The 16790-nt window shown below is 48.7% G+C and overlaps 1 protein-coding gene across 1 annotated transcript in view; it reads left to right on the top strand.

The window, feature by feature from the left end:
• Nucleotides 1-510: 510 nt before the first annotated feature.
• TRAM1 (translocation associated membrane protein 1) overlaps nucleotides 511-16790 on the top strand; it is a 56090-nt gene continuing 39810 nt past the window's right edge. Inside the window, exons 1-4 of the mRNA XM_075316316.1 lie at nucleotides 511-746; nucleotides 6237-6300; nucleotides 9015-9133; nucleotides 16194-16310. Of these exons, the coding sequence (XP_075172431.1) occupies nucleotides 624-746; nucleotides 6237-6300; nucleotides 9015-9133; nucleotides 16194-16310 (423 nt within the window). The 5' untranslated portion in view covers nucleotides 511-623. The remainder of the gene's footprint in view (nucleotides 747-6236; nucleotides 6301-9014; nucleotides 9134-16193; nucleotides 16311-16790) is intronic.

Here is a 16790-nt window from a genome sequence, read left to right as displayed (position 1 = left end):
GCACCAGTGCTATGGCTGGCTGGTGGTGGCCGCCGTGCTGGTGCCTGTAGTGCTCCACACCGTGACAGTGGCCTGGCTTCTCATAACTGTACGGGTAGGGAGACTCCACTGCCCGACGTGTTACTCCCAGCAGCCAACCACAGAACACCACATCCTTACTGGCCAAGAGCAAGCCCCTCCCCGCTACGTCACTGCACGCACAACACGTATATCACAAAAGTGAAACGTCCCATTACAGAAAACGACGTAATGTGCTCTTCCGCCAGCTTTACTGTGGGCACGCAGCTTAGGGCAGTACGTACAAGTGCCATAAAGACAATTAACAGCGAAAATTAGATAGCATCTTGTTTCTTCTGCGTTAAAAAAAGAAACATATTGGCTTTGAGTAACTTTGAACTACTTTCTCCATGGGAAATTTGCCCATTAGTAAGATGGCGGGCGCAAGGAAAGCAACTGTTGCCCGTCACGTGATTCCTAAACGACGTTGCTCCTCCTCGCAGCGCTGACGTGGTGTCAGCAGCAGTAGTGTATAGCGTCATCTCAGAGGGAGAGGAGGAGGCGGCGCGCCCGGTGCTGCCCCAGTTGTCCCTGGTGTGTGCGACAGAAGAGCGCCATCCGTCATCATGGGCATCCGCAAGAAGACCAGCAAGACGCCTCCGGTGCTGAGCCATGAGTTCATCATCCAGAACCACGCGGACATCGTCTCCTGCCTGGCGATGCTCTTCTTACTGGGGCTAATGTTCGAGGTGAGTGGGGCCTGAGAGGCGCAGACACTACAGAGGGGCCGAGGGGGACTACAAGTCCCAGCAGTCCCCGCGGCGCCCCTGTGTTGTGGAGTCACACGTGTCACACACACGGTGCTGACGTGTAACTGCTCCCCCTGCTCGGCTCCGCTGACACCGCCGCTGCTCACACACGAGCTCTGGACACACTCTCCGCTGCTCACACACGAGCTCTGGACACACTCTCCGCTGCTCACACACGGCGCTCTGGACACACTCCTCCTTTTTATGCTTTTTTTTTGTTTCCTTTTTTCCTCTTTTCCTTGGTTCTTTCTTTGCTGCAGTATTATAATCCCTGACCTGGATTATGTCGCCTCGGACTCTTCTCTCCTGGGTTTTCCCTTTTTTCCTCCGTTCTTTCTTACTTTGCTGCTGTTTTATAGTCGGTGCCCGGGTATATGTCGCCACAGACTTTTCCTTCCGGCGCCGTACCCTCAGACATATTGTGTTATAAGTCAGATGTATACCGTAGATCTAACGCCAAGCTACATAAAATATTAAATAAATTCTCGGCTTGATGAGGCCGGTGTACTTCTGTTGAGAATCCATGTCAGCGTAACCATAATCCTTTTAAAGGTTTTTCTGTCTGATATTGAAATGTTTATTTTAATATCGAGGGTATTCGGCCTTTTTGATGTGGATTTTAACAGTAGTAAGTACACCAAACACATCAGGTCTTATAATTCTAGTTAATAATGTGCGGTTTTGTGTTGTGAAATCTGGTGACAGATGCATGGACTATACCGTTGTCACCGAGATGTGATCTCCAGGATTGGGGTCCATCATCTTGATCAGTGCCACCTGCAGCTGTGCGCCCCGCTGGCCACGTAACTCGACGCACGTGCGGCTGTGCGCCCCGCTGTCCACGTAACTCGTCCCGCCTGCGGCTGTGCGCCCCGCTGGTCACGTAACTCGTCTCGCCTGCAGCTGTGCGCCCCGCTGGCCACGTAACTCGTTTCGCCTGCAGCTGTGCGCCCCGCTGGCCACGTAACTCGTTTCGCCTGCAGCTGTGCGCCCCGCTGGCCACGTAACTCGTCTCGCCTGCAGCTGTGCGCCCCGCTGGCCACGTAACTCGTCTCGCCTGCAGCTGTGCGCCCCGCTGGCCACGTAACTCGTCTCGCCTGCAGCTGTGCGCCCCGCTGGCCACGTAACTCGTCCCGCCTGCAGCACCCCAAAGTGCGATACATGTCTTGATTCCTGGTATCTAGTAAGGGTCGGGATGCAGGGACACCGGGTTCCAGAACACATCCGATTGCTCCTCTAGTTTCCGCGTGACATCTGCCCAGTGTGAAGATGCACGGATATCACAGTAGTGTTAGTTTTGGGATGATTCCCGGCCCGCGTCATGTCTCATTTGGCTGCGCCTCAGCTTTCTCAGGAACTATATAATGTATACAACCAATGACTTTCCAGCTATTGCTGTAGAACCGCAGCCTGGAGATACATGCTGGGGGTTGTAGTTTTTACAGGAGCAGGTTGTAGATCTCTCGTGCATGATCACTTCCATATGTTACATATAATAATAGTCACATTTGCTTTCAATCATCAGACTAATAAAAGAAAAATGTTCAGTTTTTCTACAACAGAAAGTTCTGCTTCCAGATGTGGAGAACATTTACCAGTCACTGAGAAGGAACCTGCTGGTTCCTCAATTTCTGGGACTGTGACTCACCGTACATTATGTGCACATTGGTGGGTAATGTGCATTAGGTTGATTATACACCTTCTATCATCAGTGGGTTTGGCTGATATAACAGGATGACCTTAGGATGGAAGCAGAAGTACATTACTGACCCATTGTTTTCATGAGAACCAAGCTGACACCAGTACCTACAGGAACACGTGTATGGTGGAGTCTGCAGAAATGGCTCTCGGCCAAGTGAGGTTAAGCTTTTGCAGGTTTGTATGTGGCATGCGAATGAAAGGTTGTCCCATTTTAAGGCCCTGTGCGCACTAGAAAATGGAATTTTCTAAAGAAAATTCTGGGCCCTCTGAAAGATTCCCGCACCTGCGGTAAAAAAACACACACAAATCCACATGTGGATTTGCTGCGGTTTGGTGCAGATTTGCCACGTTTTTTCCGCAGGTTGGTCCCTGTGGCTTTTTACCATTATCTATAGCAAAAACCGCAGGTGCCTGCGAAAATTAAGTGACATGCACAATAATTCTGCAGCGGAAATTCCACGGCAAAACCCGCAGGGATAACAAAACGCAGTGTGCGCACAGCATTTTTTAATCCCCATAGGTTTTGCTGGAGAAATGTTAGAAACATTTTCTGCAGCATTCCTTTAGTGAAATCCACGGCATTTCTGCGGGTAAATCCGCAGCGTGCGCACATGGGTTTAGATGGTCCCTATCTATAGTAGAGGTGAAAAAAATTGTTTAAAAGAACAGAGAGTCCTCAGTGGTTGATACCTTTTAATGGCTAACTGAAAAGATGGTAATAATTGCAAGCTTTCGAGACTACTCAGGTCTCTTCATCAGGCATGGTATAACACAAAATCTGAAGAGTCACGTATTTATACACAACAGGACTTAGAATAGTAAAAATATGTCGCTGTCCAGTTGTGCGCGTTTCTTCAGAAGTGTCTTTAGTTCCATAAAGATGCGGTACATTCTGGTATCCTCCATTTTGATACAAGTAAAATATATCTTTGTACCGTGTTAGCCAGTAGAGATAAAAAAAATTGTTTAAAAGAACAGAGAGTCCTCAGTGGTTGATACCTTTTAATGGCTAACTGAAAAGATGGTAATAATTGCAAGCTTTCGAGACTACTCAGGTCTCTTCATCAGGCATGGTATAACACAAAATCTGAAGAGTCACGTATTTATACACTGTGTATAAATACGTGACTCTTCAGATTTTGTGTTATACCATGCCTGATGAAGAGACCTGAGTAGTCTCGAAAGCTTGCAATTATTACCATCTTTTCAGTTAGCCATTAAAAGGTATCAACCACTGAGGACTCTCTGTTCTTTTAAACAATTTTTTTTATCTCTACTGGCTAACACAGTACAAAGATATATTTTACTTATAGTAGAGGTGCTAATTGATTGTTGGGGGACTGACACTAATCCCGATAAAGGGGCTAAGCCAAACATGCGCACACCACTTCATTCATTCCCTAGGGGACTGCTGGAGGTGGCATTGTACGTCGCTCGGCTTTCTCTGGCAGTCCTATAGAGAAGGTTTCCCCAACTCCAGTCCTCGAGCCACCAGCAGATTGTGTTTTCAGGATCTCCTTAGTACTGCACGTGCACGGGTGATAGAATCTGGACAATATAAAGGAAATCCTGGAAACACGATGTGTTGGTGGCTCTTGAGGCCTAGAGTTGGGGAACACTGCTTTAGAGGATAGTTGGAGCAGTCATGCACGTGGCTGGTCACTGCTTCGTGTACAATGGCCTGCAAAGCCCCATACTCTGGATTGGTGGGCTCTCATCTGTCAGACCCCCACTAATTAGCCAGTTATTACCTATGCCACGTCCCAAGGTGGTAACAACCCTTTATTGTCACATTCATGGGCCCATTTCCACATTTGTGTTATGGATAAAGGCCTAATTGGAAGTTCCCCCCCCCCCTCCTTTTTTTTTTTTTTTTTTAACTGGTTGCCTTGTATACATTTTGCAGACAGTAACACGGTGGCTCAGTGGTTAGCACCGCAGTCTTGCAGCGCTGGGGTCCTGGGTTCAAATCCCACCAAAGACAACATCTGGAAGGAGTTTGTATGTTCTCCCCGTGTTTGCTGGGTTTCCTCCCTCACGCCAAAGACATACTGATAGGGAATTTATACTGTGAGCTCTAATGGGGACAGTGATGATGTCTATATACCTCTGAGGAATTAATGGCGCTATATAAGTGAGTAAAACAAAGATTGGGAGGTGAATCTTCTCCACAGTCCTATCCGCTATGCCCGAGTGTGACACTGATTAGATTTATGACCTGTTTTTCCATCTTGCGATGATTTTGTCTGAATAGTAAGTTTCCTGCGGTGTACGTAGCACAAGTCATCACCACTTCAGTATTATCCGGGTGTACCATACCTCTTTATTTAATATGACTACTATATTTTGTGTTTGAAATCTGAATATATGATGGGGATGATGATGTGACTTGGCTGATGGCCTTGTGCGAGGATTACCTCCTACACATATGACATGCCGATCTTCCACATTCCTTGTCCCCAGTACAGGGTATATGATGTAGCATTGTTCTGGTGAGTCACCTGAGTGCAGCAGCCGGCCGCTCTCTAGTCCTCGCGTCTGGCTGGCCGTGTGCTCCGGCTGCAGCGTGCTCCTCTGGCTTTGTGCCTAGATCTACAAGGAGATGTGAACGTGGCAGCACAGTTTGGCGGAGTCCTGTCATGAAGAAGTGTAGCTTGTGGCAATGAAGTCAGTAGGAGCACGTGTAAACGCCTAACCGCTCTGCACTAATATACAGTCATAGCTACATATGAAGCTGGATATTTAGGACATGTGCACATGGGTCCTGGAAATGTATAGATTGCTGCGTATTCCGTATATGCAGCATCGGGCGACTTACAGTGCGGATATACTTCTCAGGCTGTGCTTCAGATTTCTACACTGCTTCTTTAAGACACAACTGATTTTTCTATCCCAATCCATGTACACATGCTTGGATGGGTTTCCAGACCTGTACATATATTGCCATACTCTACACCTGGTATCAGCTCTGCTTATGGCCACCTCCAGTAAGGCTGCTTTCACACATCCGGTTTTTGCCATCAGGCACAATCCGCCAAAAAAACTGATGCAGCAGATCCGGCGAAAAAACTGATCCGTTGCATCAGTTTTTTTCCATGCGTTCCTTCTGTTTTTTTTTGTTTTTTTTTTTTTTTTACGGATCCGTTGTGATACTGAGCATACTCAGTTAAAAAAAAATGGATCCACCGTTGGATTCCGTCATATGTCGGATGACGACGGATCCAGCACCCATAGGCTTCCATTATACAACATGGTGGACAGCGCCAAATCCGGTGTGGTCCGTTTTTTTTGCAGGAGACAAAGAACATTGCATGCTGCGTCCTTTCCAGCAGCCGGACGAAGAAATTTCGCTGGATCTGGCAGACACCACATGCAACGCAAGACCATCCGGCACAATCTGGCGCTAATACAAGTCTATGGGGAATAAAACTGATCCGACGCCAGATCTATTTTATCTGAAATTCGCCGGATTGTGCCAGCGAAAAACTGTTTGAAAGCCACCTAATCAGGCACGCAGTAGGGCATGCAATGACTTCTTTCCCATAGCCAAAAGCCTTTTCTCAATTACCTATGTAATGCTGGGTCCATACATGATTTCAGATCCAGAAGCCATGCCTGGTAGTGCTGGGGGATCTAGTTCTTCAGACTTTCTACTTGCTCTGACTTTGATTGACGTTATCACTTGTTTGGAACATTAATATGAACTGTTGTCATTTTCTCTTTGTTTAGATTACAGCAAAAGTGGCCGTCATGTTTGTCACGCTACAGTATAATGTCACCATTCCAGTGGAAGGTAAGGAGGCGCACACACCATAGAGGACCTGTCACCAGGAGAAATGTAGCCAGGCTTTGTTCTTATTGTATTATTTATTTATTAGCTAACTGTTATTGCCTTTACAAGGGGGCATGGCTCACAGGATACTCTGGGGGGCTGTGTCTTTAGGCTGCACTGCATTATTATCCTGTGAGCAATGCCCCTTTTTTTAAAAAAAAAACAAAAAAAAAAACAATAGATACTCAGTAAAGCTGATTGAACACAACAAAGCTGTCAGACACAGTCATTCAAAAGAACGCCATCTTCCCCCATTTCCCCCCCCAAAACACAAGAGCACTGGGTGGGTGGGGGGAGGGGGGGCAGACCGGTCTGGTAGTAGTTTCTCTCCTAATAATGAAGGGATTGGCTGTTATATTATTTATTATTCTTGTTTCCCCCTTTTTTACAAGCTTTTTGACAACCATGTAAAGATTCTGTAAGGAAACTCTTGGCCCACCCAGTTTTTGTTTCCTAGAGGCTAGCATGTGACTGCTGTGGGCATGTGCCATATGTTACCCCACTACTCCACTCAGTATTGTTCCAGTAGCTCATGATTGTCTGCAGCGGTCACTTGATGATGAACAAAAATCGAAAGGCCCACCTGAGCATCAGAGTGGGGAAAGGAGAGCGGAGTAGTGTTCATTTTTTGTTTTCTAGCATTTGTTGCTGTTTTTGTTCTCTTACGTAGGTTGGACAGCCCCATTTTAATATGGCTTATTGTTCACCTCCCGGTTAGGTCACCACTTATAGGGTGTAAATAAACAGAGCAAGAGCGCTAAAATAATAATCTAGAAAACATGACCCCAAAATAGAAAGTGGTGGCTGGCAGTGTGGGCTATTTCAGGGCTCTGCCCACCAGTCACACACTTGGCAGAAAGCATTTTTTAGGAGGTTGTAGACTTGTATAAAGGAGCTCTCCAGAGTCATAAATAGGGGCAGAAGAATCTCGCAGCTGCATTGCTCCAATGATACAGCTTCGGGTAGGGTTTGGTTGCTGAATGCCTGGAAAGGGTCTGGTCCATGTTTACTTCTGTTCTCTGCATTATGTTGGAGTCTCATTAGTATGTATGGCACACACAAAATATTGTATAGAGGAGATTTGACCAGCTTATCCTATGTAACCTGTTCTGCCGTATGTTAAATGTGTATGTACAGTAAACATTTAGAAAATATAGCTTTGCTGGGTGCTACATCAATGAAGCACCACCATGGCAAAAAAAAATTAAATATATATATACCGTATTTTTCGGATTATAAGACGCACTTTTCCTCCCAAAAATTTGGGAGGAAAATGAGGGGTGCATCTTAAAATCCAAATATAGCTTACCGGGGGGCTGACTGTGCCGCTACCGAGTGCGTTTGGGCAGCCGGGTGCCTGTCGGTGCCGGCTGCCTCTGTGCGTGCGGCCTGCTAGCTAGCACTCTGGGTGGGCGAGAGTAGCTGTGCAGCAGGTGTCCCAGTCTGTCCGCGGTCCCAGTTTCAAATGATGGTGCCAGGAGTCAGCGCATATGCAGATGGAGCCCTTGGATAAGAGCTCAATCTGCACATGCGCCGTGCTCCAGGCGCCATTATTTGAACCGGGACCGCGGACAGACTGGGACACTCACTGCACCGGCCTGCTCCACCACTCGCCCTCTGCGGCTGCTGACGCCACTAACCTGCCGCTGCCAGCACTACCTCTGCCTCCTGTGACCCCCGCTTCACCACCACTGCTGCCTCCCTCCGGTAAGACAACACCGGATTATAAGACGGACCCCATTTTTATATGGTTTATCTCTAAATTTGGGGTACGTCTTGTAATCCGGAGCGTCTTGTAAAATGAAAAATACGGCGCATATAATATATATATAATATAATATTTTTTTTTTGTTTAGTTAAATGTGTCTAGTGGAGGTGTATTAATATACTTACCACTGCCTCCTCCGGCATCCAGCGATGTTCTGCTCCTTTTCTCAGTGGTCCCTGCTCTGCAGCCTATCCTGATCACTTTATGAAAAGTGTGAGCCGGAAGTCTTTCCCAATTATAGTCTATGGAGCCTCTGTCTGACGCGCCCAAGACTTACTGTATAAAAGCCCTTTCTGGGATACACAGAGCGGTGTGACCCCCGGGAGTCTGCAGAGCGGCGATGTCACTGAGCAGAGGAGCAGAACAGCACTCGATCCCAGAGAAGTCAGCTGTAGGCGATTATATTATCTCATTACACTATATTCAAATATACACGTTTAATGGAAAAAATAAATTATGGGATGGCTTCTTCAAGAATTGTAACCCTGTGTTTCCCATTTGATGGCGCTCCGCTATTTGTTCAACCTATAGACAATAAATAGAGCCATCGTTGATCCATTCTGGCCTGCCGTAAACAGGAGCTGGTTCTCCCAAAGATCGGATTGTCCGAGCGTTCCGGTTTTAAATGTGGCTACAGCTCTGGCAATTGCTTGTCTTCCTTCAATATAAAGGGATTAAGTTTTGAAATTCCACTTAATATCCTTGAGGTACAGGCCCCCCATACACATCAGTTGGTCAGAGGGTTCTGATGAGTTTTATTCATTGTGTATGGGGGCCTTATTGGGAGGAATCGGCCACAGTGAGCCATTAATTATCCCATGGATTGGTGATTAGTTGTAATTGTTCATCAACTCCCTTAAGGCAGTCGTGATCTTCCCACATTACACGGTGTGTTCTTATCTTACAGGTCTTCTCGCAGAACCAGTTTCGTTATATCACTACGGCATCAAAGATGTATCCACCGTTTTCTTCTACATGCTTGTGGCAATAATATTACATGCTGTTATACAAGAATATGTCTTGGACGTAAGTACATTTGTATCAGATCCAAAAATCCACTTATTCGCTTCTGAACAATTGTCCAAAAGCTAATGGATTCTAGTCTACCTATAGGAAGAGGAGCAAGGTTTTTATTTTTTCTTATTAATCGGCTGTTCTCGCTCTTCATGTCTTCTTCAGTTTTTTTTCAGCTGGTTTTTATTTAATGAAACTTTTTTTTTTTTTTTCTCTAATAATTTGTTAATACTGATTTAATAAAAAAATATTTCTTTGTCGCTCCATTGGGAGACCCAGACAATTGGGTGTATAGCTTCTGCCTCCGGAGGCCACACAAAGTATTACACTTTAAAAAGTGTAACCCCTCCCCTCTGCTATACACCCTCCCGTGCATCACGGGCTCATCAGTTTTATGCTTTGTGTTGAAGGAGGCACACATGCACACAATGCTCCACATTTTAGTCAGCAGCAGCTGCTGATCATATCGGATGGAAGAAAAGAGGGCCCTAACAGGGCCCCCGGCATGCTCCCTTCTCACGCCACTGAGTCGGCGGTGCTGTTAAGGTTGAGGTACCCATTGCGGGTACACAGGCAGGAGCCACATGCCGTTTTCCTTCCCCATCCCTTAGGGGCTCTGGGGAAGTGGGATCCTAACCGGTCATCCAGCCACTGGGACCGGGCTCCCTCCGCAGCCCCTGGGGGAATCTGCCGGACAGGAGACGGAGTATCGTCAGGGACATGGCCCTGCATCTACAGGTACTCTGTGTCCCCTGAGGGACGGTGCATGCAGCATCTGTGTTACGGCTCTTGCGGCCTAGTACCATATACTCCCGTTCTCGGGCCTGCCAGTCAGGGGTAACGACGGGACGGCCGACTGGACGTCGGCAGGGAGGGCTGGAGCATACGTTGGTATCCTCCTTCCCCCTCACTGAGCACTGTGGGGCAACAGTTTTCAGGTGCTGACCCCCCTTGGTGCTGCAGTATATATATATATATATAATGTGTGTTTATTTATATGGTATATGATCTCACTGTTCGGCAGCATTATTTGCTTTTGGCTGTATACCCTCACTGATTACTCTGCGGACGACATGCTGTTGTCTGCTCTTAAAGAGTAAGGGTGCCAAGGCACTGGCTTATTTTCAACCTGTACCTCTTGTGCGGCTATATTACAGGCAGGTTCCACATACCCTCATTGTGTACAATGCTTGGCCCCGAGGGCACTCACTCAGCCGGAGCCTCCGGCACTGGTGGGACCCTCGGCCAGGTGGTACCGCCGGTTTCCACTGCACAGATGACAGGGACAGAGTTTGCATGTTGGAATCAGCAAATCTCTGAGTAGCTTTCACATTCCAGGACTCAGTCTATGGACAGAGGGTCTGCTAAGATACTGGAAGCCTTTCAGTCCAGACCGATAACACAGGGCCAGGGAGCTGTGAGTTCATCGCTTCCGGGTCCCTCTGGGTCGGTACAACAAGGGGCTCCTGGGGTAACACCCAGATCCCACGGTGAGAACTCCGTCACGGACCGCGGCCTCTGATAGGCTAAGCGGGCCCGCTGGGAACCTTCCCCGACTTCATCAGGAGTGCGTGTTTCGATCACTCTAACTCCAGAGGGGCCGTCCAGAAGCACAGAACTTTACGGACAAGCGCTTACTAAGCGCCTTATTGACACGCGTTACCCTTTTTCCCCCTGACGTGCTTAAGGGTTGGGCTCAGTGTCACAGGGTGGATCCCCCAGTCTCTAGGCTGGCGGCTAGATCCGTAGTATTAGGGGCAGATGTCCATCTCTCACGAATGCCACTGACAGGCAAATAAAGCTTATGATGAAATCCATCTATGAAGCCATAGTCGCATCTTTTGCTCCAGCCTTCGCAGCCGTGAGGGCACTCCAAGCTATCTCAGCTTCTCTGAGATTATTGCGGTTGCACATACCTCTGCCCCGCAGGTTGTGTCCTTCACTTCTCAGGCGTAGGTTTTTTCGTTCTACGCCATGAACGCCGTTCCTGGACTCTGCGAGCCGTACAGCGGTAGCATCCACCAATTCGGTGGCAGTCTGCAGGGCCATGTGGCTACGTGAATGGAAGGCAGGCTCTGCTTCCAAGAAGTTCTTAACCGGTTTGCCATTTTCTGGCGACCGTTTGTTTGGCGAGCAATTGGATGAAGTTACTAGACAGTCCAAGGGAAAGGTCTCGTCCTTGCCCCAGTCCAAAGGTTTCGGTCATTTCGGTCCTCAGCAAAGTTCCGTTCCTCCACGTCCAACAGGTCAGAGGAGGGCTAGAGGAACTCTTCTGCATGGCGATCTAAGTCACAAGGCGGCTTCCTCGTGACTTCGGCCTCACCAAGACCGCGTCCTCGGTCGGTGGCAGGCTCTCCCGCTTTTGCGACGCCTGGTGGCCACATGTCCAAGACCGATGGGTGAGAGACATTCTGTCTCACGGTTACAGGATAGAGCTCTGCTCTCGTCCTCCGACTCGTTTCTTCAAAACATCTCCGCCCCCCGAGCGAGCCGATGCACTTTTTCAGGCGGTGAACACTGAAGCCTCGATGTCACAAGGAGACTTCCTAGCATCAATTGACATAAAGGATGCTTATCTCCATGTGCCGATCGCACCCGAGCTTCAACGCTTTCTGCGTTTCGCCATCAGGGACGAACACCTTCAGTTCGTGGCACTGCCATTCGGCCTGGCGACAGCCCCACGGGTCTTCACCAAGGTCATGGCAGCAGTGGTGGCGGTCCTACACTCTCAGGGCCGCTCGGTGATCACTTACCTAGACGATCTTCTAGTCAAGACACCCTCCTGGGTGGCATGTCAACACAACCTGACCATTGCTCTGGAGACTCTCCAGGGGTTCGGGTGGATCATCAAATTTCCAAGGTCAAAACTGACACCGACCCAATCACTGACTTGCCTCGGGATGGAGTTTCATACTCTCTCAGCGATAGTGAAGCTTCCGCTGCATAGTCAGCGTTCACTACAGACAGGGGTGCAATCTTTCCTTCGGGCCCGGTCACCCCTTGAGGCGCCTCATGCACTTTCTAAGGAAGATGGTGGCAGCAAGGGAGGCAGTTCCCTTGCGCAGTTTCGTTTGCGTCCGATTCTATCGGACACCGCAAATGGGACAGGAGGTCGACGTCCCTAGACAAGAACGTCTCTCTTTCCCTTGCAGCAAAACCTCTCTTCAGTGGTGTCTTCTTTCCACTTCCTGGGCGAAGGAAAAATCCTTCCGGCCCCCAGCTGGGGCTGTGGTCACGACGGACGCGAGTCTGTCAGGGTGGGGAGCGGTCTTCCTCCACCACTCGGCTCAGGGAACCTGGACTCCGACAGAGTCCTCCCTTCAGATCAATGTTCTGGAGATAAGGGCAGTGGATCTAGCCCTAAAGGTGTTCCAGCGGTGGCTGGAGGGCAGGCAGATCCGAATTCAGTCGGACAACGCCACGGCGGTTGCGTACATCAACCACCAGGGCGGCGCACGCAGTCGTCAAGCCTTCCGAGCAGTTCGGCGGATTCGGCTGTGGGCGGAAGCCACAGCCTCCACCATCTCCGCAGTTCACATCCCGGGCGTAGAAATCTGGGAAGCAGATTTTCTCAGTCGCCAGGGCATGGACGCAGGGGAATGGTCTCTTCACCCGGACGTGTTTCTAGAGATCTGTTGCCGCTGGGGAACGCCGGACGTCGATCTAATGGCGTCTCGGCACAACAACAAAGTCCCGGCATTCATGGCTCGGTCCAAGGATCACAGAGCTCTGGCGGCAGACGCGCTAGTTCACGACTGGTCGCAGTTTCGACTGCCTTATGTATTTCCTCCTCTGGCACTACTGCCCAGAGTGTTACGCAAGATCAGGTCAGACTGTCGCCGCGCCATCCTCGTCGCTCCAGACTGGCCGAGGTAATCGTGGTACCCGGATCTGTGGCACCTCACGGTGGGTCAACCGTGCACACTCCCAGACCGACCAGACTTGCTGCCTCAAGGGCCATATTTCCTTCTGAATTCTGCGGCTCTAAACCTGACTGTGTGGCCATTGAGTCCTGGCTCCTAGCGTCATCAGCGATATCTCCAGATGTCATTGCCACCATGAGACAGGCCAGGAAACCAACGTCCGCCAAGATCTATCACAGGACTTGGAGGATCTTCTTATCCTGGTGCTCTGATCAGGGTTTTACTCCCTGGCCGTTTGCCTTGCCCACTTTTTCTTTCTTTCCTTCAATCCGGAATGGACAAGGGCTTGTCTCTCGGCTCTCTCAAGGGACAAGTATCGGCGCTTTCCGGTCCCACCTTACAAGCGTCCGTTAACACCCTCGGATCTTAACAGGGTGCTGACGACTCTTCAGAAGCCACTTTTCGAGCCGATGCGGGATCTCTCTATCTCGCCTTTCGCAAAGGGTGGCCTTCCTAGTGGCAGTCACATCACTCAGAAGAGTGTCTGAGCTAGCAGCGCTGTCAGGCAAAGCCCCCTTCCTGGTGTTTCACCAGGATAGGGTGGTTCTACGTCCGGTCCCGGACTTTCTCCCTAAGGTATCCCCGTTTCATCTCAATCAGGATATCGTCTTACCCTCTTTGGGTCTGCATCCAGTTCACCAATGTGAAAAGGATTTGCATTTATTAGATCTGGTGAGAGCACTCCGGCTCTACATTTCTCGCACGGCGCCCCTGCGCCGGTCTGATGCGCTCTTGTCCTGATCGCGGGCCAGAGTAAGGGATTTCAGGTTTTCAAGTCAACCTTGGCTCGGTGGATCAAGGAACCGATTCTTGAAGCCTACCGTTCTTTTAGGCTTCCGATTCCTGCAGGGCTGAAGGCCCATTCTACCAGAGCCGTCGGTGTCCTGGGCATTGCGACACCAGGCTACGGCTCGGCAGGTGTGTCAGGCGGCTACCTGGTCGAGTGTGCACACTTTCATGAAACACTATCAGGTGCATGCCGATGATTCGGCAGATGCCAGCCTAGGTAGGCGACTCCTTCAGGCGGCAGTTGCCCACCTGTAAGAGGGGGCCGTTTTTTCGGCTCTTTTTATCGAGGTATTCTTTACCCACCCAGGGATTGCTTTTGGACGTCCCAATTGTCTGGGTCTCCCAATGGAGCAACAAAGAAGGGAATTTTGTTTACTTACCGTAAATTCCTTTTCTTCTAGCTCCTATTGGGAGACCCAGCACCCGCCCCTGTTCCCTTCGGGCTGTTGTTCTTTTGTGTACACATGTTGTTCATGTTGAATTGTTCTTTTGGTTCATGGTTTCAGTTCTCCGAACATCCTTCGGATTGAATTTACCTTAGACCAATTTATAAGTTTCCTCCTTCCTGCTTTGGCACCAAAACTGATGAGCCCGTGATGCACGGGAGGGTGTATAGCAGAGGGGAGGGGTTACACTTTTTAAAGTGTAATACTTTGTGTGGCCTCCGGAGGCAGAAGCTATACACCCAATTGTCTGGGTCTCCCAATAGGAGCTAGAAGAAAAGGAATTTACGGTAAGTAAACAAAATTCCCTTCTTTTGACACTGATTTGTTCTTTACTAGCTCAGTTATGTCTCTAGTTGGTCAGTTGTAGGCTTATGTTTGGGGCTCCAGTAGATTTTTATGCATACGTTTAACAATTATGGGCTTTAGGCCCTGTGTGCACACTGCGTTTTTTTACCACGGATTTGCTGCATGTTTTGCTGCAGTCCTTGCCCAGCAAAACCCATGGTAAAAAAAAAAAAAATGCTGTGCGCACACTTTTTTTTTTTTTTTTTAATCAACAGGTTTTGATGCGGAATTTCCGCTTCAGAAAACTAGTAGCATGTCACTTCTTTTCTGCAGATCCCTGCGTTTTGGAGGGGTGGCAGATCAATCATCCGCTGACTCTGGGTTGGCGGAGGATTGATCTCCGGTATCTGGCCAGATGCTGCTCCAATTATAAAGTTTATGGGGAACACATTCTGGCGCAAAGGGGTAGGAGCAAGCGCTACATACCCACCGATCACCATTCGGCTGTCACACTGCTCCCGCGGCAGCTTTTTCATCTTTCAGAGGCGGCAGCTCATTAGTCTCATAACATATTCATGCTTTCCCTGCTCACTGGTGTCTGATTTTTTTTTTTTTGCAGTCAGACCCACCCCCACGCTGAGTGACAGCTGTCTGACTGCAACCAATCACAGACGCCGGTGGGTGGGTCTATAGCGTACAGTAAAATAAATATTTAAAACCGGCGTGCGGTCCCCCCAATTTTGATAACCAGCCAGGATAAAGCCTCACAGCTGGGAGCCGGTTATTCTCAGACTGGGGAACCCCCAGCCTAAAAAATATCAGCCAGCAACCTCCCGGAATTGCCGCATCCATTAGATGAGACGGTCCCGGGACTTTTCCCCGCTCATCCCGAATTGCCCTGGTGCGGTGGCAATCATGGGTAATAAGGAGTCAGTGGCAGCAGCCCATAGCTGCCACTAAGTCCTAGTTTAGTGATAGCAGGCGTCTGAGACACCCCCTCATCACTAAACTGTGAAAGTAAATAAACACAAACACCCTAAAAATCCTTTATTTGAAATAAGACAATAAAACCCCCTCTTTCACCACTTTATTAACCCCACCAATAACAGCCCTCCAGGTCCGACATAATCCACACGAGGTCCCACGACGCTTCCAGCTCTCCTACACCTGACACAGCGAGCGCCATAGACCATGACTGCTCACTGTGAGGGTCAGGCCACAAGTGAAGTGAGCTGGCCACTGATATACTCGCCTTCTCCAGCGAGGCTGCCTTCGGACGCTGGTCTACTGCTTCCAGGCCGGCTCATGCATATGGAGACAGCTGCAAGGGACACAGCATCGCAAGAGACTTCAGCACCACGGACAGAAGGAGCAGGGACAGATGAGTATCTCCCTGTGCTATCAACTTCTTCCTGCGTAAAATTTGCGGCAAACCACGGTAAAATCGCATGCGGTTTTCGGGTGTGGTTTGCTGCGTTTTTTCCCCGCAGATGCGGTAATCTCTCAGAGGGTGCGGAATTTTCTTAAGAAAATTCCATTTTCTAGTGCGGACAGGGCCTTAATGTCCTATTTCGGATGTTCATTTCATCTTACGTTGATTTTTCCTAACTGTAATCTTTTATATTTCAGAAAATTAACAGGCGCATGCATTTTTCCAAGACCAAACACAGCAAGTTCAATGAGTCTGGGCAGCTGAGTGCTTTTTACTTTTTCTCTTGTGTCTGGGGAACTAGTATTATTGTCTCGGTAAGCCTTTTCGTATATCAGTAGGATGTGTTTGTATTATGAGAAATTGTGTGTTGATTAGATTACTGAACACTGGTCGCCTCTGAATACTGCTGTCCTATTATTGCCAATATTTGACTTGACTAGCTGTAATTTCATGTCCAGCCCTAAAATGACCAGGATTAATCCCTTTTGTATGGATACGATAAACATCTTATATGAGCAGAAGGTTGTGGCATCTTTAATATACAGCAGACACCATGCTGTTTAACCCCTTACATGCTGCAGTGAGTGATGACCATAGCTACTAAGCAGTTAGACAAACAGAGGGGTCTTTACTCTATGCTTGTGTCCTAATGACGGTCTCTAGCTCTTGCCTCCTGTGTACTATAGCGCCAAAAAGAAGAAAAAAAAAGAAACCCGCCATGTGATGTTGCTGATAATGTGTAACTTCTAAACTATAAAATTAACACACTGAATTGCCAGCAGTCCCATAGGAAA

This window comes from Anomaloglossus baeobatrachus, chromosome 6 (assembly GCF_048569485.1).
Source record: "Anomaloglossus baeobatrachus isolate aAnoBae1 chromosome 6, aAnoBae1.hap1, whole genome shotgun sequence".
NCBI lineage: Eukaryota > Metazoa > Chordata > Amphibia > Anura > Aromobatidae > Anomaloglossus > Anomaloglossus baeobatrachus.
This window is presented reverse-complemented; position numbering and strand designations above follow the sequence as displayed.